Source organism: Mus pahari, chromosome 19 (assembly GCF_900095145.1).
Source record: "Mus pahari chromosome 19, PAHARI_EIJ_v1.1, whole genome shotgun sequence".
Lineage (NCBI taxonomy): Eukaryota > Metazoa > Chordata > Mammalia > Rodentia > Muridae > Mus > Mus pahari.
Window position 1 is genome coordinate 11619682 of NC_034608.1, and position 23754 is coordinate 11643435.

The 23754-nt window shown below is 55.0% G+C and overlaps 1 protein-coding gene across 1 annotated transcript; it reads right to left on the minus strand.

Moving 5' to 3' along the window:
- Window positions 1–683: 683 nt before the first annotated feature.
- Window positions 684–23208, minus strand: Dhx34 (DExH-box helicase 34). Its single transcript, XM_021218805.2, has 17 exons — window positions 23168–23208; window positions 19229–20194; window positions 17502–17813; window positions 16475–16729; window positions 15571–15673; window positions 14070–14287; window positions 12123–12297; window positions 9125–9318; window positions 8539–8640; window positions 7071–7307; window positions 6774–6947; window positions 6393–6510; window positions 5503–5609; window positions 3240–3524; window positions 2412–2588; window positions 2152–2287; window positions 684–891 (listed from the first exon to the last, which is right to left on the minus strand). Exons 2-17 carry the CDS (start codon window positions 19940–19942, stop codon window positions 758–760), a joined length of 3441 nt encoding a protein of 1146 aa, XP_021074464.1. The 5' UTR covers window positions 19943–20194; window positions 23168–23208; the 3' UTR covers window positions 684–757.
- Between the last annotated feature and the right edge of the window lie 546 nt (window positions 23209–23754).

The following is a 23754-nucleotide window of genomic DNA, read 5'->3' on the forward strand; positions in this document are numbered from 1 at the left end:
GTGCGACTAGGAGTCCAGCAGTAGGAGGTGGCTGGGTGGGCATCTCCAGGTGTAGCCATGGTCCCACATGAACTTTTTTTTGTTTTGTTTTTTGTTGAGACAGGGTTTCTCTGTGTAGCCCTGGCTGTCCTGGAACTCACTTTGTAGACCAGGCTGGCCTCGAACTCAGAAATCCACCTGTCTCTGCCTCCCGAGTGCTGGGATTAAAGGCGTGCGCCACCACGCCCGGCTGGTCCCACATGACCTTTAACCCCCCATCTCTACTTCTAACTCTCAGAGACCCAGGTGGAAGGGCAAACCTGGGGCAACAGACTGAGGGGCCTCAGGAGATTGGCTAGGCTCCCAGATCCCACACATAGACTCACCAGGGCCTCATTGTGGCCCCTCACCTCACCTCCCAGGGCCCCTCAGGGATGCAAACACATCAGAGACAAAAGCTTGCTCTGCGGATGCTTGATGGCACAGAGAAGGACGGTGATAGAGGGGTGAGATGGGGGGGGCACCCTCTTAGAGGCAAAAGGGAGGGGGGTGTGGGGTGGAGGGCTCGTGGAGGGGGGACTGGGAAGGGAAACAACGTTTGAAATACAAATAAATGAAACAATTAATGAATTAATTTTTTTAAAAAAAGGCTTGACTTGACAGGGCCAAGGCTGTTTCTTCCCACGGAGGGAAGCACAGGTTCCGAATCAGAGTCTGACTTTATTTGCATGGACACATTGCTGCCCCCACTTGGGGTGCTCCAGGGAGCACTGCCGGCTCATACGTGCTGCCTTCGATGTCTCAGGACCTCAGTTGGAGTAAAGAGGAAGTCCTGCCCGCACACCTGGCAGTGGTAGGGCCTCTGCAGGGCTGATGTCTTCTGTGGTGGTACAGGAGCAGCCCCCTCAGACCCTGCAGAGGAAAGGGACGGCTCTGGTTCCCACCCAACCATGGCACCTGTGAGCCAGCCTGGCCCCAGCATTGGGGGCACACAGCCACAGTCTCCACTGCAGAGTGGCACTGTGGGACTGTGGGACGGTGGCACTGTGGGACTGTGTGACTGTGGCACTGTGGGGACTGTGGCACTGTGGGACTATGGCATTGTGGGACTATGGCACTGGGAGGACTGCGTGACTGTGGCACTGTGGGACTGTGGGACTGTGGCACTGTGGGACTATGGCACTGTAGGACTATGGCACTGGGAGGCACTGGGAGGACTGTGTGACTGTGGCACTGTGGGACTGTGTGACTGTGGCACTGTGGGGACTGTGTGACTGTGGCACTGTGGGGACTGTGTGACTGTGGGACTATGGCACTGTGGGACTATGGCACTGGGAGGCACTGGGAGGACTGCGTGACTGTGGCACTGTGGGACTGTGTGACTGTGGCACTGTGGGACTGTGGCACTGTGGGACTATGGCACTGTGAGACTATGGCACTGGGAGGCACTGGGAGGACTGTGGGACTGTGGCACTGTGGGGACTGTGTGACTGTGGCACTGTGGCACTGTGGGACTATGGCACTGTGGGACTGTGGCACTGGGAGGCACTGGGAGGACTGTGGGACTGTGGCACTGTGGGACTGTGGCGCTGTGGGACTCTGGGGGCTGTGTGACTGTGGCACTGTGAGGCACTGGGAGGACTGTGGCACTGTGGCACTGTGGGACTGTGGGACTGTGGCACTGTGGGGCTGTGGCGCTGTGGGACTGCGTGACTGTGGCACTGTGGCAGATAAGGCAGAGCACACTAAGGCAGCAGTGGCTGTGTGACAAGAAAAGCACAAACGCCCCTGAGGAGGAAACAGGAGAAGAGCCAGCCCGCTGGGCCTCCCTCCCTGACAGACTAGGGTTCAAGGGTTGCGCACAGTCCCAGCTAGCGCCAGGGAGGCTGCTGGTCCCCAGAACCCAGCAAGTGAGACACAGGCTGGTGGTAGACAGTGGTTAAGGATATCACTCTTGGCACAGGACACACACACAGGCAGACACAGACAGTCACACACAAAAACATACAGAGACACAGACACATATACAGATATACAAACACACAGACACATATATACACACATAAAGATACATATACCGACACAGACACATATACAGACACACAAACACATACAGACAAACACACAGACACATATACACACACACACACACACACACACACACACACTTGCCTGGATCATCGCCTGGTGCCTCAGGGCAGGTGTTCTCATGAGCAATGCGCTCCAGGGGTGTGAAAGGCATGTGCAGGCCACAGTGTGGGCAGGTCCAGAAGGAACGCAGACAGTCACTGTACAGGTCAGTGTCACTCTACAACAGAGGAAACGTGTCAGGATCCCTGCTTCAGCGGCTGGAGCCTCCCAGCCCCTACCAGGCATAGGTGTGACTATAGCTGCCAGCCACCCACTCCGAAGCCACAAGTGACCTCACTCACCGAGAGGCAGTTGTAGGTGAGATAATCACAGACAGCATAGCCCCCCTTAGTGGGGTGCGGGGACAGGGTAGAATTTCCAAAGAGGCCCGGCAGACTAGGGGCGGTCGTGATGGTCTGGGGTCCCACGTAGAGGTTCTGGGCTTCTAGTCCAGTGAGCCTTCGGAGGCGGTAGGGAACCTACAGAAAGGGAGAGCAGAGACAGAGATGGGGTGGGCGCCCCAGAGCCAGCTCTGCCTAAGCCACTCCCAACTTGCTCTCAGACCTTTGTGGCCCCTGGTGGCTGCTCCAGCCACCCTCCCCAGGCTCACCCTCTCTGCCTCTAGCTGATGAGACCACAGCCAGCCCTTAGCTGCCTTGTCCCTCCTGCAAGGTGCCTCAGGCTTGGTCCCCTTTCCCCAACTGCCTAGGACTGTCTGAGTGTGCGCGTGCACGCGCGTGCACACACACACACACACACACACACACACACACACACCCGCTGAAGTCAGCCTAGATCCACCCCTCTCCCTGGACTCCCATGGTGCAGAATCAGAAATGACAGTTCCCACCCATGAGAATGGTTTCAGCCCACTCTGCTCACATCTTCCTCTTTGTTCTCACAGGAGACCCCTGGGTCCTCATGCTGCACATGTCCTTAGCATACAGAAGATGCCTGTCATCTGCTCAGTGAGTGGCACATAGTAGTGTCTAGCAGCATGGCCTCTGGAGCCAAACACCAGTGCTTCCCCATATCAGTCATGTGACCTCAGGTACCACTGAGCCTCTTTGAATCAAAAAATCCTTAAAGGAGCCCCTACTAAGTGACGCCCACTTCTGGCCACACGGTACCTTGGCCGCAGTGAACTGCAGCAGCTCCCTGCTCAGAGAAGCCACCTCCTGGGGGCTGACTGCTGGAGACCCCACGTCTTCCTCCTGCTCTAGCTTCTGTCGCTGGGCCTGGTGGGCCAGCTGCCGGTCCAGGGCACTTTCCCAGTGGGTACGGAGCCGCAGGGATGTTGCCAGGAGTCGGACGGCACTCTCGCTATCTGCGAGCTGCAGCTCCAGCCAACCGTCAGCCACCAGGCGGGAGCAGTCACCATTGGTGTCAATGGAGCGGCTAAACAGCAGGAGGGACTGCAAGAGAAGAGCTGTGCAGCTCAGGAGGTCACCTCAGATGCCACCTGGCTGCGTCCCTGCCTACCCCTCATTCACCCATCCCTCACCTGCCCACCTGCTACTTGTTCATCACGATAGCCCATCTCTCTCCCACTAATCTATCCTATCTACCTACCCATCTACCCGTCCATCCATGTACCCAACTGTCTGCCTCCACCTGTCTTTCACCTATCCATCCACCCAGCTGTCCACCCATCTACCGTCATCTGTCCTTCCCTTCCCTGTCTATCCAGCTTCATGCCCATCCCCCACCTGTCCACCCATCCAAGTGTCTACCCATCACCTGCCTGCCTACCTATCCCCCGCCACCTGCCTGTTCTCCCATCCATCCATCCTCCCATCCATCTGTCTACTCAATATAACCGCCCAACTATGCTGCAGGCCTCCTCTGCCATGTTCCAGTGCCATGCTGGAGACACAGTGGTCAGCACAAAGCCAGCCCCGCCACCAGTCAACATTCAACTTAGAGGGACAAGGACAAAATTAAAGAGTGCAATATCCTGGAAACCTAAGGATCAAGGCATCTTAGGGAGTCACAAAAAGGGAGTGTGACCAAAGGAAGCAGTTAACTGGTGACACATGCTTTAATCCCAGTCCTTGGAGGCTGAGGCAGGAACATGGAGGCTGGTAGACCCCAGATAGAGAGGCACAAGGGTTCCTGACACCAAGGCAGAGCCAATCCCACAAGAAGAGTAGGGCTGACTATGGGTGGACGGACTGCAGGCTGGTGATGTCCATTTGAGACCCCTCATCATAAACAAGGAGCAGCAAGGGGAGAGGACTGGGATCCAGACATCACCCCAAATGGCGAATGTCTCGTTGCTGCCATCTCGCAGCGTCCCACACCATCCCATTGCCACCGTCTCGCGGCGTCCCACACCGTCCCATTGCCGCCATCTCGCGGCGTCCCACACCATCCCATTGCCGCCATCTCGCGGCGTTCCACACCATCCCATTGCCGCCATCTCGCGGCATCCCACACCGTCCCATTGCCACCATCTCGCGGCGCCCCACACCGTCCCCCTCTGTATACGCAGGAGCCCTGGTTGTGTTGCTTCCCAGTGCGCGCGAGCCCCACCCAGCTGGCACAGACCCCCAGCCCCAACAGTAATGGCGGCTGGCACAGGGGAAAGGCCTCCGCGGGTCATGGGCCACAACTTCCTGAGGCCCCTGCACAGGTTCTTGCCCCTCCCTGGGAAACAAAACCAGAGGGGTCTCAGTAGTGCAGACATCTGACTGACAGGAGGATCGGTTGGGGCAGCGTGTGACCCTAGAGCTGTGGTCTACCTCTCCCTGTGCTGCGACCTCAGCTTCCCGTGGGTACAGTAGAACACCTAGCCCATGGAGGCGAGTGTGGTCAGGCCTGGCACTTTCCTTAGCCTCTTCCTGGACAAGGCTGGGCTTCCACAGACACCACATCAAAGCCTGCCCCAGTCTCCAGCTGTATACAGCAGCGCACACCTGCCTTGGGGCCTTGGCACATGCTGGCCCTCAGCTAAGGACACTCCTGTGAGTCTGACACAGTCCCTTCAGGACTGCAGCCAGTCAGCACATCTCATCAGCTCCTGTCGTACCACCCGGTGCCCCACCTGCCGCTCCCTAAGCCCTAATTAAAAAAACAAAAAACAAAAAACAACCACAGTCTCAAATAGCTCAGGCTGGCTTGGAACTCAGGAGCCGCCTAAGGGATTACAGAGGTTCACGTGTACTTCTGACTTCTCTCAAAGACATGACATGGGTTTCCCTGAACTGTGAGTTCAGAAGGCATACGGAGGGTGCTGGGGACAGTGCTTGGCATCAGCGGGCACTCAACAAGTATCTGTGGTGTAGAGCCATAAATGAGAACCACCCACAACCACTGCAGACCAGAAGCCAGTGGGTGCGGTGGATGGCTCCTCCAGGCAACTGTTCAATTTGAGCCAAGGCAGAAGCCTACCTGGAGGGCCGGGATGCGGACGCAGTTCACCAGGTATGGCTTGTTGGTCTCCAGTAGGGAGACGAAGGCCAGCAGCTGATGCTTGCAGCTCATTTGGTCCCTGCCATCTGAAAAGCAAAAGAGGCATCTCAGGCCCATCTGACTCCCCCCACACCCATGGCCACCCGTCCATCTCTCAGGGCCTGTGTCACAGTGCGTAGACAGCACGCCCTGGGCATAAGACAACTTTGGGTTATTACAAACTCTGCCACAGCCTGACACTAAGGAACAGCTATCCACCTTGATGGGTCATGGGCACTATCCTGACATGCAGTCCTTCTTCCTAAATGACATGAAGTCTGGCTTGTGCTCTGAAATGCTCTGGCAAGGGCTGGTAAGGTGGCTCAGTGGTAAGGGCACTTGCTGCCAAGTCTGACAACTTGAGCTCAATTCCCCGGCCCCACGTGGTAGGAGGAGAGCTGACTCTGTCAGGCCGCCGTCGACGGCGCCTGCGGTAACATGTACGCCCTTGAACACACACAAACCAAATAAATGTAGAAGTGTTATTGTGAAAACACAAGGTTCCAGCAAAGACTAAAAAGGGAACAGTGAACCCGACCCTCTAGGCAGTTAGTGAGGGGACAAACAAGGCTGGGGACTGGGGCCCCTGCTGAGGCTGCTTGAGGGCAGCCACGCTCATCACTGCCTCATACGGTTGGAAATTTTCAAAGTGGAGAAAAAGAGAAGCTGAGGGGACTTGTCTCACTTATGTGAAGTTGTGGATTCAATACCTGCGCTAGCGAGGCCTCCCTGGAGATTCCCTCCCACAGCACAACACAAATAGGGGATGGGAAGGAGCCCTGGGAATGCCCGAGTGAGGGACCTGTCACGAGCCACCAGGGTCACAGTACCTTGGCTCTCTTCTTGGCCTGAGGCCTCCTGCCCCTGTGTGTGTAATACCTCTGGGCTGTTGGCAAAGACACAGGTGGGGTGCAGCACGGTGCCCTGCTTGGCCTGCGTGTGGAAAATCTGCAGAGGCCAAAGACAAGCACTGGAACAAGAGGCCCCCACTGTCCTGTGGAATACCCAGTCCCCGTTCTCTTCCCCTGGGACAAGTCCTTCAGACTCCTGCCCAAGCTGGGTGTGACCCTCTGCCTTGCCCTTCTCCAGCCCTGTCCCCTCTGGCTAGTGTGCAGAGCGACCCAAGGACAAAGCCAAGGGTCTTTCTGTCACACTGTTCCCTGGAACCCAGTGGGCGCTCAGGAAACGTGTTAAGAGGGAAGGAAGTCTACCTGGTCCGAGTCTTTGCGGCCACTGTTGAATGTATCGGGCACAGCCAGCTGTGGGTACAACCCCCGCCCGAGCACCAGCTTGAGAAGGGCCAGCTGGTCTCGGGTCAGGTCCTGGGCTGAGCTGGCAGCTGCCTGCAGCTGCTCCAGGTTGTGTCGAAGCTTGAATTTCACATCCTGTAAAGGCAAGGATGGGGTGGGGGTGGCTCTGAGTGATCCCCGCCCCTGCTCTAGAAGGTGTTTGTGTCTCCTGGGTCGCGTGCCCCTTCATGCCTTTGGCTCCTTACATGGCCGTCCCACCTGGATGTCAACACTGTCAGCCCGCTGGGAGGCAGAGCCCTCTCGGTCCTCATCATCGCTGGAGCAGCCATCCTCCTGCAGCCTCAGCACCTTGCGCCTGCGTCCCCCACCCTCCTCGTGCTGCCGCTTCAGCTGGTGCAGGGCCCTGCGCTCTCGGCGCTGCTGTAGCCGACTGTAGCTGTCCCCCGGGGCCACTACCTGGGCCCCACTCAGCAACCCGTGATCCTCCAACAGCTCCTGTCAACAAGGGCACAGGTGAGTGGGTGCAGAGAGTGGGCTCTGGGCTGACACAGCCTCAGTCTCACAGGCTGGCATGTGATAACTTCCTGGTATTTTCTCCTCAGTGCAAAGTGAGGGTACCCCCATACCTCCCACGGCTGGGGAGGGGGGGTTCAGTCCTTTGCCCCAGCCTGAGTTCTGTGCCCTGGGAACAGCTCTTACTCGTTAGCCCTAGACCATCTGGTCAGGCCCAGATGGACGGTTCACAGGAGGGTTGTAGCAGCTGTTCCCAGAGCTGCCTGCAGGCTCACTTGAGGGCTAGCATGGGGCACAGGATTCTTCTCAAAGCTGGGCTGTGCCTGGGAACCTGTCAGGAATGCCAAATCTCAAGCCAGACCTGGCCATGCATACCTGTTATCCCGGCACTCAAGAGACTGAGGCAGGAAAATCATGGGTTTGGGGCTAGCCTCGGCTACATAATAAGGCCCCGTAAAGAGGGACTGGAAGTTTCTGTTCAGTGATAAAGCACTTACTAGCATGAACAAGGCCCTGGGTTCAAGACCAACAAGAGTAGAACCAAAGCTCTAGAAGCTGCAGACATGGACAGAGAATGACTGAGCCCAACACTGAGACCCTAGAAGGGTTTCTGAGCCCTAACCGGTCCACCTGCCCTCGAGGCCATGGACTATCCCAGGAGCTCCTATTGCCTCCATGCTACAGAGCACCACAAAGCTCAGTGTGTCTGAGCTTCCTGTAAGTGATGGAGAGATGCACACAGAACAGAAGCCACACAACGGTGGAGCGCACAAGCTCTGTCCTCACTCGCCTCCAGTGACCACAGTGACATGCTGCCCACACAGCCTGCCACATGAACATAGGCGGCAGCTGGAGAGCTATGTGTATTTGCCCACTGGGACTGAAGAATGTCATTACTTTCATCTTCCAGGGGAAATTTCCAGGGAAAGCGAAGGCCCAAGGGTCATGGTGGAGGGTGGGGCCTCGGGAGAACCACACTGTGAGAGAACGTGGCAGAGCCACAGTCCTGTCACCGTGAATGGCCCCCCACTATACTCAGCCTGAGCACTAAGGTGAGCCTATCCCTCAGGATGCCATACAGCCAGTGCCTTCCCCGAGAACACTCCCCAAGGTCTACACTTTTGCCACCTTGACTAGGCTGCCCCAGTCCTGCTCCCCTTGTGGGATGGTGATGTGGTGGGGACCCAGTCACCCAGAAGGGTCTGGTCCTCACCTTGAACTGGCGCCGCAGGTTGGCCATCTCGTACAGTCGGTGCTCCTCCACACCCCGGCGGCGGCACCACTTTCGAGAGTTTCCACTCCGCTCGGACTTCACCTGGTTGAGGAGCAGACACCTCAGAGTGAGAACCTGGCCAGCTGTGAGAGCAAACTCCAGCACGGGAGGCTGGAAGCAGGGGCAGGCTGGGGGCTGCTCTAAGGGACCCTCCTAGCTTCCTTCCAGGACTCAGGCCGAGCGCTGCATGCACCCTGACAGGGGCACCCAGACAGCATGCTGGGTTAGGTGTCCTGGGTCCTCACCCTGAACTGCCACTGCTGAGGGCTCAGGAATGGAAGACTGGGTATACAATGTCCCCCAGGAAGGTTGGCCTTTCTCTAGATAGCACTGGGTTCTGTCGGGTTCCCTGTGGATCCTGGGCTGGGCACTAGCTGCCACACCCCCATCCCCACCCCGGGCACCAGAGCATGAATGGCAGGGGCAGGGGTCCCCTGGGTAGATTCAGGGCTTAGAAACATGAAGCAGGACAGCTGGAGGGCCCTGCAGAGGGGATGAACGACAGAGGCACCCGGCCCAGCCTCACCTGCACCCAGGCGTTGAAGACATTGAAGAGCGTGAAGGGGTCGCCCTGGTCGCTCTCCAGCGGTCTCCGGGCGGTGGCGCAGTCCAGGTTGCTCTGGGCACTGCGGGTGAAGGGTGACTGGACGCTGAGGGCAGCAGCAATGGTGAGCACGGGCTCTGCCAGGCTGAACATGGAGCCCAGGATCAGCATCTTCCCTGTGGGCAGCAGGGGCGGAGCTAAGTCTCGGGAAAGTCAGTTCTCTTTGCCCAGGGGCCCTGCCCTCACCTCCTCCACTGCTCACGAAGAGCCTTGGGAACCAAGCAGGCCGATGCAAACCCACAGCTGAGATTTGTGGTCCTGGAACCTTGGGGGAGTCTCCTTTTCTCCATCTCTCCACTAGAGGTCACAACCGGAGTTCCTACGCCCTTCAGCTCACAGGGCCCTTTTTAATGCTGGCCTCCACCAGCCCTCCCTGGCTGGATTTCCTTGGCTCCCAGTGGCCACAGCTCTCCTCCCCTAGTGAGACTTGCACACAGCCTGCCCTGGTCTGTCCGAGTGCTTATAGCAGAATAAAACTGGCTGCAGCCTTCCTTTAGTTGGAGGAAGAGGAGGAAGAGGAGGAGGAGGGAGGCAAGAGTAGAAAAAAAGAGGGAAATGGATGGCTGAAAGGAAGGTGAAGTGGGTCAGGGAAGGTCATGGGTAGGCACACTGGAAACACGCGTCCATATACCTGTGCCCATCAGTGAGGAGCTGGGAAGCCCCGGGCTCTGGAGACCTCTGTGGACTTTCTGAGAGCTCAGGCCCTGTCTGCCTGCCCCTGTCACATGCCTACACATCCACACTGCTCTCCTTACTGCCCCCTGGAGCAAGAGGCACTGAATAATCAGGCCCAGGGCTGCATGAGGCCCCCTCATCCCTATCATTCACCTGTTCTGTGTCCATGAGACACAGCAATGGGCTTCCCAGGACCGTCCTAAGACCATCTGTGTCTCACTGTGAGCCCCTCAGAGCCATCCCATCAGGGGTCATCTGTGCCACGTGCCCTCTGCTCTGCCACTGCACATGCTTGCTTTCCCCAGGTGACAAGTGGGTCACAGACTCACACCCACCACAGGAGAGGATGTGTAGCACATGCCAGTGCCCTGGCTGAGCCTGTTTCCTCTCCTGATGAGGCTCAGAGGCCAAGTCCTCACCGGGAGCAGAGGAAATGGGGTGAGAGCCCGAAGCTCCCCTGGCACAGCACAGCAAGAGCCCCCAAGCACACTCTTTATCCCTCAGCTCTGGCTCCTTTACTTTAGCCTGAACTCCTTCTAAACAGACAAAAACGGCCAGCTGCCTGCAGAGAGGTACCTTGCCTCTTTGGGCTGCTCTGCCAGGGACATGGTAGATCACCTCGGCCACAGAGTTGGGCAGCATTGGGTGTGTGGGCGGCCCTGCTGAGGTGGCAAATTGTGAGCTGTGGTGGAAGCAGAACATCGTGAGTCAGGAGGACTGAGGTTCAGGGTGACTCAGAATGAGAAGAGGAAGAGACAGCCTGATCGACACATCCCATGACAGCCCAGGGCCAGCAGGGCAGAGCAGGCAGGGGCAGGCTATACAGAAGTGGGTAGATCTGAGCTGTGGGAGGGTCCTGTGTCTGAGAGCTGTGGGTCCCCTGCTGACCTTCCTCTGGGAACGGGCTGGTGAGGGGCCATCGAACCTTGCTCAATGGGGCACCTTCATCTTTCAGTCAGGCCAGGCCCACGCCCAGTGCTAGCACCTGCAATGGGATAACTGTCCTATGAGAGTGAGTCCTAACAGTGTGTCACGGGTAGGACGGCGTTTGTAGGCCCACTCTCTCAGGGTAAAAGCCCCTTCTTGGGAATGGATAGAGACAGGCTCACCCCATCCGCTCCAGGACACTGAACCTCGAGTTAGGCTTCACTGAGCCCCAGACCTGGTCCATCTCCTCACTCACCAGACTGATGTGTTCATTTTCTACTCACCCCTACACACACACACACACACACACACACACACACACACACACACACACACACGGCAGAGTTCTCCTTAAATACTTTCACCCAAAGCTTCTTACTGACCCAAAGCCAGAGGCAGCACTATCCCTGCCTGCCGTCAGGCCTCTGCTTAAGTGTCAGTTTAGCCCCATTGCCACCTGGCACCCTCACGGGCAGTGTGCTGTGTCACCCAGGGGTAGACCTGTCCTCCTCATGCACATGTGTGAGCTCCGTGATTGTGGGATGAGTGTGGGGTTTGACTCTTCACTGTCCCACTGGCTTCTCCAATATTCCTGGCTCACGGCATCTAATGATGGGGCTGGGGGCTGGCACTATTGTGGGCACACTGAAGCTGCTGGGAGGAGCAGTTTGCTGTGTCACACTGACCAGCGGGCCTCCAGTGCAGCAGCCCTGTGGGGCTGAACAACCCTCACAAGGGTTATGTATCAGATGTCCTGCATGTAAAAGATTTACGCTATGATTCATAACAATAGGAAAACTACAGTCACGTAGCAGCAATGACGCTAATGCTATTGTTGGGGGCTGTATCCACGACAGCATGAGGAGCTGTGGCAAAGGGTCGCAGCATGAGGAAGGCTGAGAAGCCACCAAGGCGAGAGGACCCCGCCATCATAATGGTGGCGCTTTGTATGGTTTTGGCTTCTTGACTACATGCGTACAATCGGGTGTTGTGGACTACTAGGCAGGGATGGCTGGGATGAGAATGGAGGGGAAGGAAGCGGGCTGCAGAGTGGATGTGTCCAGTTCTCAAGTACACATGAGTGCTTGCCAGCACATGCACATGCCACATCTGGACACTGACCTGCCTGAGTGGCCGTTTCCTATTTGTTTTTCTCTCTCTCCCCCTCTGTCTCTCTCTCCCTGTCACGCCTATGCCATCACACCCCTGTGCATGCCACTCACTTTCCTGGTCTGTGAATGTCCTAGGAAGGCCCCAACTGGCCTACGGGTCACTCAGAATGAGCAGGTTTGTGAGCTCTGGAGGAAGGGCTCCTTACCAATCACAATGTCTACAGGCAGCTGGGCCAGCAGGGACCCAATGGGGGTGAGGGCCTCCGAGCTGTCCAGGGCCCCCTGGTCTTGGAGATAGAGGATGGCAGTTTCCACGCTGGCAGGTGGAGGGGGCTCGATGAAGGGGAAGGTGCGTGGGTCCCCCACACTCATACTCTTCATCTGAAATGACAGGCAAATATCCTCAGGGAACACGTGAGCCACCGTGGTACACGGACTACAGGGCGTCAGATTCATCAGACTCCAAAATATCTGCAATGTCTGTCTGTCTGTCTCCCTCAAAATTCTTGGATGAAGTGCAATTCCTCAACCCATTAAAGCAACTGACTTCCAGTGAGCTTCCAGTGTGACTGCACTGGGCTAATCTGACAACTTCCCTGGGACAAGACACACCGAAGCTGGAGTGCCCCGACACCCTCTCCAGGTGGGGGAAGCTGGGGGGAAGCCTAGAGCTACCAAGGCTGTACTGCCTGGGCCAGTCCACCAGAGCACAGAAGCCCTTGGATTGCTCCTTGGCTGGGCACCTCTGGGGGACAGCAGCAAGCCTGTGACACATGGCTGTGCTATTCTTACTTGTACACTGAAGACTCCCCATCCATCTAGGGGACCAGGGGGTGAGTCAGTTCCGGGAGAATGTAACGAGATATCCCATCACCCGGCTCATCTCAGCATCCAGAACAAATACCCCTCCGGTGGCAGGAGAGTTCAGAGAGCTTGCCTGGACCATCTGGGGCTCGGTGGTCAGGCCGTCCACCTGGCAGCCTGCCATCTCAGCTTCCACCCTCTTCCCTGACGCTGTTGAAAAGGAATCCCATGGTAAAAGCATGTAATCCAATACCCAAGAGGCCAAAGCAGGGGAAAGCTGAGTTCAAGGCCAGCCTGTGCTATAGAGTGAGATCCTGCCTCAACACACACACACACACACACACACACACACACACGCACACACAATATACACATATATACACACATACATGTGTACATATACATGCAAACATACACACTCTATACCTTTGCTACTCAGACTCGACTGTGCTTGGACGACAGAGGCTCACGGAGCCCCGGCCTTCCCAAAGGCGACAAGGGACAAGGCATCCACCTGAGCGGTGCTGGGGTGTATCAGGGTTCCACACCGGCTGTCCCCACTCCAGATTCTTTTCCTGTGAAAGCTCTTGTGAAGAGAATTGATGCATGCCTCATCCCATCAATCGGAGATAAAGGCAGCTTCAAGTCAAAGGCCATCATAGAGGAGCTGGGCGTGGTCCCACACTCCTTTAATCCCAGCATTCGGGAGGCAGAGGAAGGCGGATCTCTCTGAGTTCTAGGGTAGCCAGGGCTACAGAATACAGAAACCTCAAATCATTCCCCCAAGCCCCACACACAGACACACACAAAAGGGCAAGCCTAGGCTATGTAACAAGTCCCAGACCAGCCAGGTGTACACACAGATCTGCTCCGAGGGAGAACAAGAGAGCTCTGGTGGCCATCCCATGAGGATCTCTGTCATAGACGCTAAACCAAAAGCTACAGGACAAGACAAAGGCCATGGTCTAAATGACTTAAGACATCTGGGGCTGGAGAGACGGCTCAGTGGTTGAGAGCACTGCCTGCTCTTCCAGAGGTCGTAAGTTCAAGTCCCAGCAACCACATGGTGGCTCACAACCATCTGTAATGGAATCCTATGCCCTCTTCTGGTGTGTCTGAAGATAGCAGCAGTGTACTCATATACACAAAATGAATAAGTCAATCTTTTTCTAAAAAGAAAGAAAGAAGGAAGGAAGGAAACCCGGTGTCAAGAGCTCTGCTTCCTGCAGCCAAAGCCCTGGCTGTGCCCTTGGATCTGAGGAGCAGTGCTTCAACCCGAGTGTGGACAGCCTTGGCTGGGTCAAAACCCCTCTGGCCTCCTTTCATGAAGCAAGATCAGGAGGCCTCACCTGAAGTACCAGTGCATCCAGGGCCACCCTGCGAATTTCCGGGACTGGGTACGGGGCAAAGGCATCGTAGTCAGACTCGGCGTAGAGGCGGTAGCAGACGCCGGGGCCCGTGCGGCCCGCTCGGCCCTTGCGCTGCTCAGCGCTGGCCTGGCTGATCCAGAATTCCTGCAGCCGCTGCAGTTTGGCCTGTGGGTCGTAGCTCATCTCCTTCACCTTCCCTGGGTGGAGAGAGGGTCGGAGCAGGTGCTGAGGAGGGCAATGAGCATGCGCAGCAGCACAAAGCCCTGCCAGACACTGGTTCAACCCCACACATGCCACTCTGCACCACAGCTGCTGAGAGAATATTCTAGGCCTGCCGCAACATTCTGCTGACTTCCAGAGCCTGGATCAATAGTGCCCAACATATGCTGCACGCAACCTTTCAGAGGTAGGACTGGTGGGAAGGCTTCGCGTCACCCTGCTTTGTCCCCACCCCCTTTTGCTTCCTGGCCCTGAGTGAGCTGTCTTGCTGTCACACACTCACACTTTGTACCACAGGTCTAAAGTCCCAGGGTCCCTAGGGTCCCAGAGGCAGAAGCCATGAGCCAGGCACATCTCTGCAGAAGCGATGAGGAGAGGGCTGTTAGGTAGGAGGCTGGCTGACATGCACACACACCCCCTTTTTTTTCCTGATCTTTGCTTCTTCAGATGGAGCAGTCTTCACACACACTCCGATTACATAAGCAGCTACTACGCACAGGCACAGGCATAGTCACTGGTGCACGGAAGACAGCCACAAGCAAAGGCGCTGGTCTCCAGGACCAAGTGCACAGCCACACAGCATCCACGATCCTTGCCACATTCTACTGCCTCAAAGTCAAGAGCATACCCGGTCTAACTAATGGCACTTAAACAATGTCTTCGTGACATGTGCTATTATGGGATGTTTTCCCTGCCACGCTGCCACTAAGTCCTCAGGCTCTTGTGCATTCACACTGTACCAGGCGCCCCACACCTAAGAGAACCATTTCACTCCTCCTTGCAACCTGAGGACAGCATCATCGTTTCCATTTCCATCTTACAAAGGTGTCCTCGACCAGACCCCACTGGTCGGCTCTGACACATCTTAGTAACTAGGCTAGGCTAACAAAACAGTGAATCTTCTGGTTGGGAACACAGAAAATAAACAGAGCCAGTGATTAAAGTATAATGCTGGTCCTGCCCCCCAACTGTGGAGGCGGGGGTGATTACCAGGTGTGAACCCTTGTGCAGGCCCTGAGAAAGCCACCAAGGCTATCTAGAAAGGAATAGAGCTCGGCAGGAGGTCAGTAAGCACAAAGGCCCTGGGGCAGATGTAAGCCCTTGGAAGGTCTGGGGGATGCTGAGGTGTTGCCTGGGCTCCACAGCTCAGTACCACCTCCTCCCTGCAGGGGTCTAGGGCTCTGTGGCCACTTCTCTATCTACGCCTATGTTTCTTCCCGGTCCTCGTGGTGGTGGATCGTGGGTAGAGTGGCATCCTCACCAGAATCCACCACGAAGCGGATGCCGTCGATGGTGACTGAGGTTTCGGCAATGTTGGTGGACAGGATGCACTTCCGGACTCCAGCTGGAGCCACATCGAACACCTGGGGCAAGGGAGGAGGTCACGTCAGGAGCTAGCTCAGCCCTGACAGACCTGCTGGCTTCAGTGACCTCCTGGGTGTTCCAGGCATACTTTACCCATGGCCTAATAATACAGCCTCCACACCCTCCTGGGTGCCTACCTCACCTACGCATCTCCTGAGTCATCCCAGGCCTCCCTCCCTCAGCTCCTTGGCCCCTGAACATTTCTTAAAACACCCCTTGAACTCGGTCACGGCCCCTAAGCCCCGGCTCCTTCCTGAGTCCAGGCCTTCTGTCTCTACCCTCCACCCACAGAACTGTTCTATGGCCTCCTGGTTCCAGTCGAACAGGAACACACTCCAACGCTTACCAACCCCATCTGCTTCCCTCCCTGCTCAGAGCTTTCCTATGGCTCCCCAGTGTGCTCAGGACAAAGCCCCACCCACTTGTCAGTCCCAGGGCTCCTGACTTCTGTCTAGGTGCTTAGAAATGGCTAAGCAGAACGGCCAAGAGCAACAGCTATGATGACACCCAGCCTGCCACATGTCTCTGTAAATAAAATGTCACTGGAATTCAGTGAGAGCACCTGTGGCCTACAAACCTGAACGCATCTCCCTCTGGCCTTTCACAGAAAAGCTGCCGACTTTTGGCTAAGATCCCCAGGACCAAAGATCCTGGTTTTACAGGCTACTTGGCCATCTGATGGCCATGCGACCCCACAGAATCCCACTGGCCTGGGACTGGGGGATACAGCCAGCGTAGCTACACTTGCTTCCTGGCCTAGAGACTCCTGTCCGCCCTGCTTTGCAGGCTGCACTCAGTACCTTGTCCTGGTCGGCGACAGAGAGGGCGCTGTGCAGCGGCAGCACCACCCAGCGCTGGGTGAGGCTGGCATAAGCCTGGGCTGCGTCCAGCACCGTGCTGATCTCCGCCATGCCACTGAGGAAGACAAGGAGGTCCCCCCGCTCCTCGGGGGGATACTTATTGTCGATGGCCTCTAGCACCCTCAGGAAGGGCCTTGGGTCCAGCTTCTCTGACTTGGATGCTGTCTGTTCTGCCTCCTGCGGCTGGTAGACTACCTGTGAGAGAGCAGAGTGCAGTCACGTGCTGTCACTCTGGAGCAGCAGACAGGCAGGGGCTGTGGGCTCACGGGGGTGGGGAGACTGGTTGGTAGGCGGCACACTCAAGGTGGGTAGCTTTTAAAGGAGATAGTGAAATCAAAAACAGGGAGATGACACAAAGGCTTCTGGGTGCTGGCAGCGCTAGAGGTTTTTAAATTCCAGCGCCAACCTCAAAGGTGCATTAAGTGAACAGCACATATGCTCTTAGGGAATGGTACCCTGAACAAGAAGAGCTAAGCCAGAGAGGGCCCTGCCCAGCACTTCTTAGGAAGCATCCACATGGGCATGCGAACCCACAGACGACCAGCAACACTGAGGTCCTGCCTGAGCGCTTGATTACACCAACAAGGGCAACTCACTACACAAGGCAACATCTGGGCAGGGAGGACACATCTGACATGTACATAGAGAGAGATGCAATTCAAGGTCCTATGATGACAGACCATCCAGCCCAAAACTTCAAGCCTGCAGCCTGGGAGAGCCCTGCCCTGCGAGATGGTAGAGCTGTGAGAAGCCTGAGGCCCTGAAGGACTGCATACAACAGAACGGTCTTTCCATCTGGAAGAGCTGTAGTTCCTAAAAGAAAAATATGCCTCTCCCTTGGCAGACCCTAATGGGTGGGAATGTTGTGGGACCAGATGCTTCAACACAGGGTGGGGGGTGGGGGGCTGTCAGCCGCAGAGACAGCGGGAGACCGAGTCTAGGGAGGCCGCAGCAGCGCTCAGCTCACCGTGATGGGGAAGAGCCTTCCAGGCACCTGCACCACCGGAGCTTGGCTGAAGTAGCTGGAGAAGAGAGAGATGTTGATGGTGGCCGACATGAGGATGACCTTGAGATCAGGCCGCTGGGGCAGCAGGCGCTGCAGGACACCCAGCAGGAAGTCATTGTGCAGGTGTCGCTCATGGACCTCATCCACAATCAGGACCTGGTACTGGGGCAGGCTGGGCTCACGCTGGATCTGGCGTAGGAGCAGTCCCACTGTCAGGAACACGATCTTGGTGGCTGCCGACCGAGTGCTTTCAAAACGGATCTGGTAGCCAACCTAGGGTGGGAAGAGGGAAAGCAGGTCGGGAGAGAACAGGACAAAGAGCCCAGGCACCAGAGCTCCTCCCTGTACTACATGCAAATCTGCGGCAGAGGCACGGCTGCTGGTCACACTCAAGTCGTCACGGTTCTGTTTGGCACACGAGGCACCCTAGAGACGATTTCCTCCCCTGGATGCATGAGACTACGTGTGGCTACGCTTTCGGCATGTCTGGTGCAGTTCATGATATCAGAGCAATGTACAGGAACCCTAACAGCTATGATTTCCCCCTTCTTTGAGTTTTTATTATGCACCGGAAACACAACCTGAATGCCGTGAGTGCATAGCTCATGTGACCCTCACCCCACCGCCTTATCTTGACTCCACATGAGGAAACACAGCCACTTATCCCAGCTAAGAGCTGGCACAATACTGAGAAATATGTCTTAACCCTGACCTCACATTTCCCCATATACACACCCATGCCCACCACATACACATACAACCATATGTCACACACACCCACTCCTCATGCACCACTCCTCATGCACACATCCGTACCACATATACATACACCTTCTTGATGAACTCTGGCTTTTAATGCAGTTCTTTGGGGAGGGGAGTGGTTTTTTGAGACAGGGTTTCTCCGTGTAGCCTTGGCTATCCTGGAACTAGCTCTAAAGACCAGGCTGATGTCAGACTCACAGAGATCCCCCTGCCTCTGCCTCCCCAGTGCTGGGATTAAAGGCGTGCGCCACAACTGCCTGACAGGAGTACTTTTTCATAGCCTAAAAGCAGGCAAAAATTCTCAAAACAGGACTCAAAGTGTACTAACATAGGAAGAACGAGGAGAAGGCAGATGGGAGAAAAGGCTGAAGGGAGTTGCATTATAATCGCAACAGCAGCAAAAAATTTATGTGGTAGAGACAGGTTTAGAATCCTAGAGGCTAGCTGGGTGGTGGTGGCGCACGCCTTTACCTTTAATCCCAGCACTCGGGAGGCAGAGGCAGGCGGATTTCTGAGTTCAAGGCCAGCCTGGTCTACAGAGTGAGACTGTCTCAAAATGAAATCCAAGCATTCTAGAGCTTAGAGGACTGCGACAGGCTAGGGATGTAGTCCCATCACACACACACACACACACACACACACACACCACCACCACCAACAACAACAACACTAACAAACCTATCTTTAATGGCTGCTAAGAAGTAAGATGGCTGAGCTGACCAATGTCTAGCTATTAATGTGCTATACTGGTTGACTGCTAGCTAGCAGCCTCTTATCATTTGGACCCTGTACAAGCTTATCTGTAGAGACGTTCTAGAAGAATCCTCTCTGGTTCAGCGCCAAAGTGTTAACTTTTATGCATACTCCACGAGGACTATCAACTCATTCCACAGCGGGAAAACCTGGGAACCCGGTGTGCTGCCCACCTGGGAGCCATACTGACTGAGGCTCTCGAAGCCAACGCGCTTGGCCAGTGAGATGCAGGCGATTCTCCTGGGCTGAGTGCATGCCACGTGACTGAAGCCGGCGGCCAGTAAGTACTGGGGCACCTGAGTAGACTTGCCGCAGCCTGTGTCCCCGGCCACCACCACCACCTGGTGTTCCCTGAGAGTCTGCAGGATGCGGTTCCCATACTGGGCGATGGGAAGCGCCCCACGCTCACGCTGCAGTTTGGCGAGCCTCCCAAAAGCTTGCTTCTGCTGGAAGTCTAGGTAGTGAAGCAATGCACGGCGGAACTCGGATACCCTCTCGGGGGGCAGCCCCCTGCCGGGCCCATGACGACCCCGAGTGTGCGGGCTGAGAATGGAGAGGTTGATGCGGAAGCGTGGGTCGTAAGTGTGAGGTAGGTCAGCTAAAGCAGCGATGCCATGTTTGGGACGGCCAGGGTCCTTCTCCTTCTTCTTCTGGGAGGTCTTGAGGTGCTGGAATCTCTGCAAACGTTCAAAGAAAGCCCAGAACTTCTGACACTCCTCTGAACCACGACGGATATAATCCTCATCGCGGAAGAATACATCTTCCAAGAGACAACGAGTTTCTGGACAATTCCAGTCCCATTTCTCCGGGGCCTCTTCTTCCCTGGGAGCTCGATGGTGGTCTCGGTCTCGGTGATCCCTCCCCTCCCTTGTCCTGGGAGGAGGCATGGTTCCTATCAAACTGCTGACACAGAAATAGTCTCCGTTCTGATCACTTAGACGAAGTATTCTCACCTAACTCCCGCCCCCAGGAACCGCTCTCTCTTCAAAGAGTGACCTCCCCTTTCCTTGTACAGAGGCACTGTGGATGGCAGGGTGGGTAGCCAGGGGCCAGGTGGGTAGGTGGAGACGCACAAAGCACTTCATGACTCCTGCAGTGGTCTCTGGAAGGGACAAGGGTTCATTCTGGACTTCCAGGTTCTGGGTGTTTGGAGAAGAAAAGAGAAGATGTCCATTCACTTTTAAAACATCAGTTAAAAGCCTGTTAACTCTTCAAGCACAGGACTAGGAGGAGGAGGCGGCCATAAATGCTACTACATGTCAGCCGCATGGTCAGTCAACAAGCGAATCTTGTAGGAAGACAGAAACAACGACACTAGCAAACAGACTTTTCATCTGGAGTCCGTCGGGCTTCACAACACTGAATGGAGTCCCTGGAAAATGAATGGAATATATCTATGGCGCTAGGGATTGGTTCTGCCTGCCTGGCACCTGCCATCCTTTGCCTGGTAAGTTTCCATCTTCCTTCAGAGAATAGCTCATCACATACACACAGCTCTCACGGTTTAACCAAACAACAAAGGCCTTGCCAGCCATGGTATTCTTTTTGGTCTGAGGAACGGACACAAGTCCCAGTCAGGCCCCTACTCTGGAATTTGTACCTGGTCCCTAGGAGAGAGAAGCCCTCTGTTTTCACCTAACTAGACAAGTTGTGTTAAACCTGAACCCATTTAGAGTAGCGTACCTTAGACAAAACCCTGCTTGTGGTTACCGTGGGCACACACAGGAATGGCCACTGTGAGGGGGCGTGGGAGACACCTGATGATATCACCAGTGTTCAAGGTTAGTTCCTGTCAACCTTCCACTGACTGGCTAGGTTAGAAAATGCCTTCTACTTCCCTACAGTGTTGAGATAGAGCCCAACCCCTCACACATGATACACAAGTGGTCCACCACTGAGCCATTCTGCTTGAAGTCAGAATCTCGTCCGTCAGTTGAAGAAAAACCATAACGAACCACACATAGCTGTGTGCTCAATTTTCTGGAGGGAAGCTCCTCATCCTTCCTTTTTTGTAAAAGTTGTATCTTATTCTGCGTATGTGTTTTGCCTGCAAGTATGTGTTGATGCCTGATGCCCTTGGAGTCCAGAAGGCGTCAGATCCCCCTGAAACTGGACTCACAAGTGGTTGTGAGCCACCATGTGTGTACTGAGAATTGAACCCAGATCCTTTGGAAGAGTCGCCCATGCTCTTAACTGCTGAGCCATCTCTCCAGCTCCTCATTCTTCTTTCTTAAAAGGATTTATCAGGACAATGAGATGGCTCAGTGACTAAGGGCATTTGCCACCAAGCCTGGTAAACAGAGTGAGTTTTGGAACCCATATGGGAGGAAAGAGCTGACTCCCTCAAGTTTCCCTGCCTTACACACTTACACACACACACACACAAATAAATAAATAAAATTTAGTAAGTGGGGACTGGTTGTGATTTTAAGAGGGCTCACACACTTCCTTGGTAAAGGACCTGGAGACAAGCCGGTCATTGGGTTTGAATCTGATCATTTACCACAAGCAAATAAATTTATCTGAAGTGGTTTTCTTCATCTATAAAACAGGGGCAGTATTATCAAATATCAAAAACACTGGCAGCCAAACAGCCACTATTACTCAGGTTCAATGCTTTCCCTCCACAAGAAGAGATTCCAACAGGTGGAAAACAGCAAAGGCACAGAGTATCCAACCAGGGAGTTAAAAAATAACACAAAAGGCCACGAGTTATCTCCCAATGGCATTAGCAAGCCCAACTCTGCCTTCGTTCTCTCAAGGGCCATCATGAAAGAGCCCAGAGGTCTGCTTTATGCAGTCACAGGGCTGGGAGGGACTTGGTCCCCTCCTGGGAGGTGTTAGAGCTACCTTTGAGTGTCCAGTGAGGAAAGACCTTGTGATTCCCACAGACACAGCAGACCCCGCAGAGTACAACACTTCTGAGTAAAGACTGAAGCTTGGCAATGACAGGACTGGGAGAACTCTATTCTAGAAGGGAATGAGGACCAGGCCTTGGAAAGCTGCTAGAATCCTCAGGGAAAGACTGGGACAATAAGGAGAGACCTCCTTCTAGGCAACAAAAAGGCCAACTCACGCTAGGCCCAACATCAGCACCCAGGGCTGCCAAAGGGTCTGTTCCCTCGGGCACTCCTTCATTTGATTTGGGGTCTTATGTAGTTTAGCCTAACCTTGAACTCTCCACACAGGTAAGGATGACCTTGAACTCACTCACCATCCAGCCTCCATCACCCAAGTGCTGGGACTGCAGATAAAATTATGTCAAAGTATGGTGTACTGGGCCATCTTCCCCATACCTCTCTATTTCTCTTTCTCTCTACCTCTCTCTCTCTCTCTTCCTCAGACCTCCATTTGACTTTCCCCACTTTCTCCATTTTGTTTCAACTTTTCCTCAAATTTATTTATTTTGGAGACGAGAGTATCCTATGTAGTCTGGGTTGGCCTTTAACTCACAATCCTCCTGCTTCAGCCTCCTGTGCTCGGATCCCCCACCTAGCTCCTGGCCCTCTTTGTTTACATTCTCCAGTCAATACTTTTATCTACCAATGGTGTCTTTCTTTACAGCTACCACTCGGGTATTTCTGTCTGTGTAGTCTCAATCACGTATGTATACATATATGTTCACTTTCTCACAACATTAAGACTATTTCCACTCTATTTTGCTAAGCTAAATAAGCAGAGCGAGGAATGCAAATCTGGGGTGCATTTCGTCCTTCCGCCATTTGTCAGCACGATTCTATCACCTTCAACTTTTAAGGATCTGTTTCAAACTCCATCTTGCCATAACTGTGGGTCTCACCACCATCCAGGCTTTCTTGCCAATCTGTTCCTGGTGCCCTTGTGAGCCTCTCTTGCAGGCACCCCATCATCACCCTGGTCCCCTTTTCTCTCTCTTTCTCAGACCCTTGGTCCTCTGTGCTGCCACTCGGTTCAGTTCCGGGCCTCTTGGCCCTCCAGCTTCTCGCTAAGAATCGCGCACCGCCAGAGCTCCCATTCCTTCATTATATAGGGGTTCTCTTAACTCCCCTGCTCGCTCAGAACCAGCCCCACACAAGTCCTGCACCAGGCACCGCGGCCACGCAGACACCCCGCACACACGCCCCGCCCCTTACCTCCGAAATAGCACAGGCGCCTCAACTTCCGGCCCTAAATGGTCTGCGCCTGCGCACGCACCCACCCCTCTCCAGGGTGCGCATGCGCAGACCGCGTGACCTGGCCTCTCAGTACAAGGAAGCCCAATAGGGAGTAGCGGGCATCGCACAAAGCTCTCCTGGGCACCTTGCTTCAGGCAGTGTTTTGGGTGAGTCGACGCCCTCTAGAGGCCAGAGAACGGGTTATAGGTAAGTGCCAGTACCTAGCCGTGTCCTTTCCACAGCCCTGTACACCCAGAATTGCTAGGAAGTCAAAAGTTTCGGGTCCAAAAAAAACCAAAAAAAACAAAACAAAACCAAAAGCTGGGCAATGGTGGCGCACGCCTTTAATCCCAGCACTTGGGAGGCAGAGGCAGGCGGATTTCTGAGTTTGAGGCCAGCCTGGTCTACAGAGTGAGTTCCAGGACAGTCAGAGCTACACAGAGAAACCCTGTCTCAAACAAACAAACAAAAAGTTTCGGGTCAGCAAGGGAGCTCAAACACTATTAAAACAGGTCCGTGACTGGGCAAACTGGTGCACGCCTTAAATTCCAGCACTTGGGAGGCAA

Bases quoted from the DNA above. Each gene is read 5' to 3' on its own strand.
- Dhx34 (XM_021218805.2), bottom strand. From the start codon at position 19,942: ATGCCTCCTCCCAGGACAAGGGAGGGGAGGGATCACCGAGACCGAGAC. The intron at 15,674-16,474 runs GTACTGAGTGCA...CCCTTGCCCCAG, and splicing joins CTGTCGCCGACCAGGACAAG to GTGTTCGATGTGGCTCCAGC. The intron at 6,948-7,070 runs GTGGGACGGCCA...TTGCCTTTACAG, and splicing joins CTGACAGTGTTGACATCCAG to GATGTGAAATTCAAGCTTCG.